The following is a 1,295-nucleotide window of genomic DNA, read 5'->3' on the forward strand; positions in this document are numbered from 1 at the left end:
TTCTCAGCAACTTATTCTTGTACTCTGAAAAGACATTCTTAATTAATATCATAAAAAAGTGAAACAATCTTTCTATAACAGTTCTGTCAGTACCTGGCTTCTCACTCTTCATGCTGTCTGGAAATTACATTTTCATCTAAACTTGTGATTAATTCTGATGTAATGCATTTAACTTGCTTGATGCTTTGTTTTTATTTACTGCCTCTCTTTTTAGTTATCTAAGTTAAAGTTACATTATACCTGAAGAGAGCAACTGATAAAATAAAAAAGTTAAGAACTGATATTTCTATAATTGTTCCATAAATCTGCTGCTCTCTTTCCTCAAACCTTCTGAGACAAGCTGAATGTGACCACATAAAAGCTACAAGATGGGCATGTTTTGAAAGTGGCTGCAATTGGTATGCATGCATGAATGCCACTGGGAATACATAGTTTTGTTTTGTTATTTCTTTCTGCCATGTCATCAACAACTTCCATTAGCCATGTCCAGTTTTATCATATATTCAATCTTCCTATATTATTTTCTAAAATTTTGTTATTGTCTTATATATAAACTTTGCCATTTATATTAATTTGTTATCCATGTTGTGGTATACTAGCAGGTTACCTAAGATTGTGCATTGGCTGCATAAGGTCAGGTTTCACTAACAGCATGAAAATGGCTCATCATGTGATGCCAAGTCAGTAAGAAATGAAACAGTCCCTGTATCTGCTTAATGTCCTTAAGTCCTTAAAAAAATCACAAAAATTAAAATCACAACTCACCTCATATGCCACAGGAAGAAGGACTTGATGAAACACTGCTAAATAATCCTCATTTCTCATCTGAGTCTTGTTTAGAGGTACGTTGAAGTTGAAACCCCGACCTTGACCAGCTCCAACATTGTCGTAGTCACTTTCCCGGAGCTCTGGCCAGAAGGTTCCATTTTCATAGCGATGGATGGAGAAGTATAAGACCCTGGATTGGGAGAAACCTCAACGCTTTAGTTTTTTAATTGTATGGCATTATTTCTAATGGCCTAACAAAATCATAGAATCAGCTGTCAAGATTGTGTCCTCTCCCCTTTCAGTGGTAATAATGTGAGGTTTACAATGGCCCTCATTCCACACTTATATGGAACTGGGGTCCACTTAACAATTATGAGTTGTGCAACATGAGTAAGACCTACTCTCTGAACATTTCTCTTCTCTTTGGCTTCAAAGTCTGTATCAGTCATTCAGTCAGCTAATTATAGATTCCTGTTAATTTTTCTTGGACAAGTGGAACACTTTTCACCATGTTAAGAGCCCTAACA

The 1,295-nt window shown here is 35.8% G+C and overlaps 1 protein-coding gene across 5 annotated transcripts in view; it reads right to left on the reverse strand.

Moving 5' to 3' along the window:
- Positions 1-1,295, reverse strand: part of LOC119581948 (histone deacetylase 6-like) — a 29,776-nt gene that overhangs the window by 19,107 nt on the left and 9,374 nt on the right. For all 5 annotated transcript variants that reach the window (XM_037930127.1, XM_037930126.1, XM_037930125.1 and 2 more), the window contains exon 8: positions 766-958. In XM_037930127.1, coding sequence (XP_037786055.1) covers positions 766-958 — 193 coding nt within the window. The remainder of the gene's footprint in view (positions 1-765; positions 959-1,295) is intronic.

Source organism: Penaeus monodon, chromosome 15 (genome assembly GCF_015228065.2).
Source record: "Penaeus monodon isolate SGIC_2016 chromosome 15, NSTDA_Pmon_1, whole genome shotgun sequence".
Classification (NCBI taxonomy): Eukaryota; Metazoa; Arthropoda; class Malacostraca; order Decapoda; family Penaeidae; genus Penaeus; species Penaeus monodon.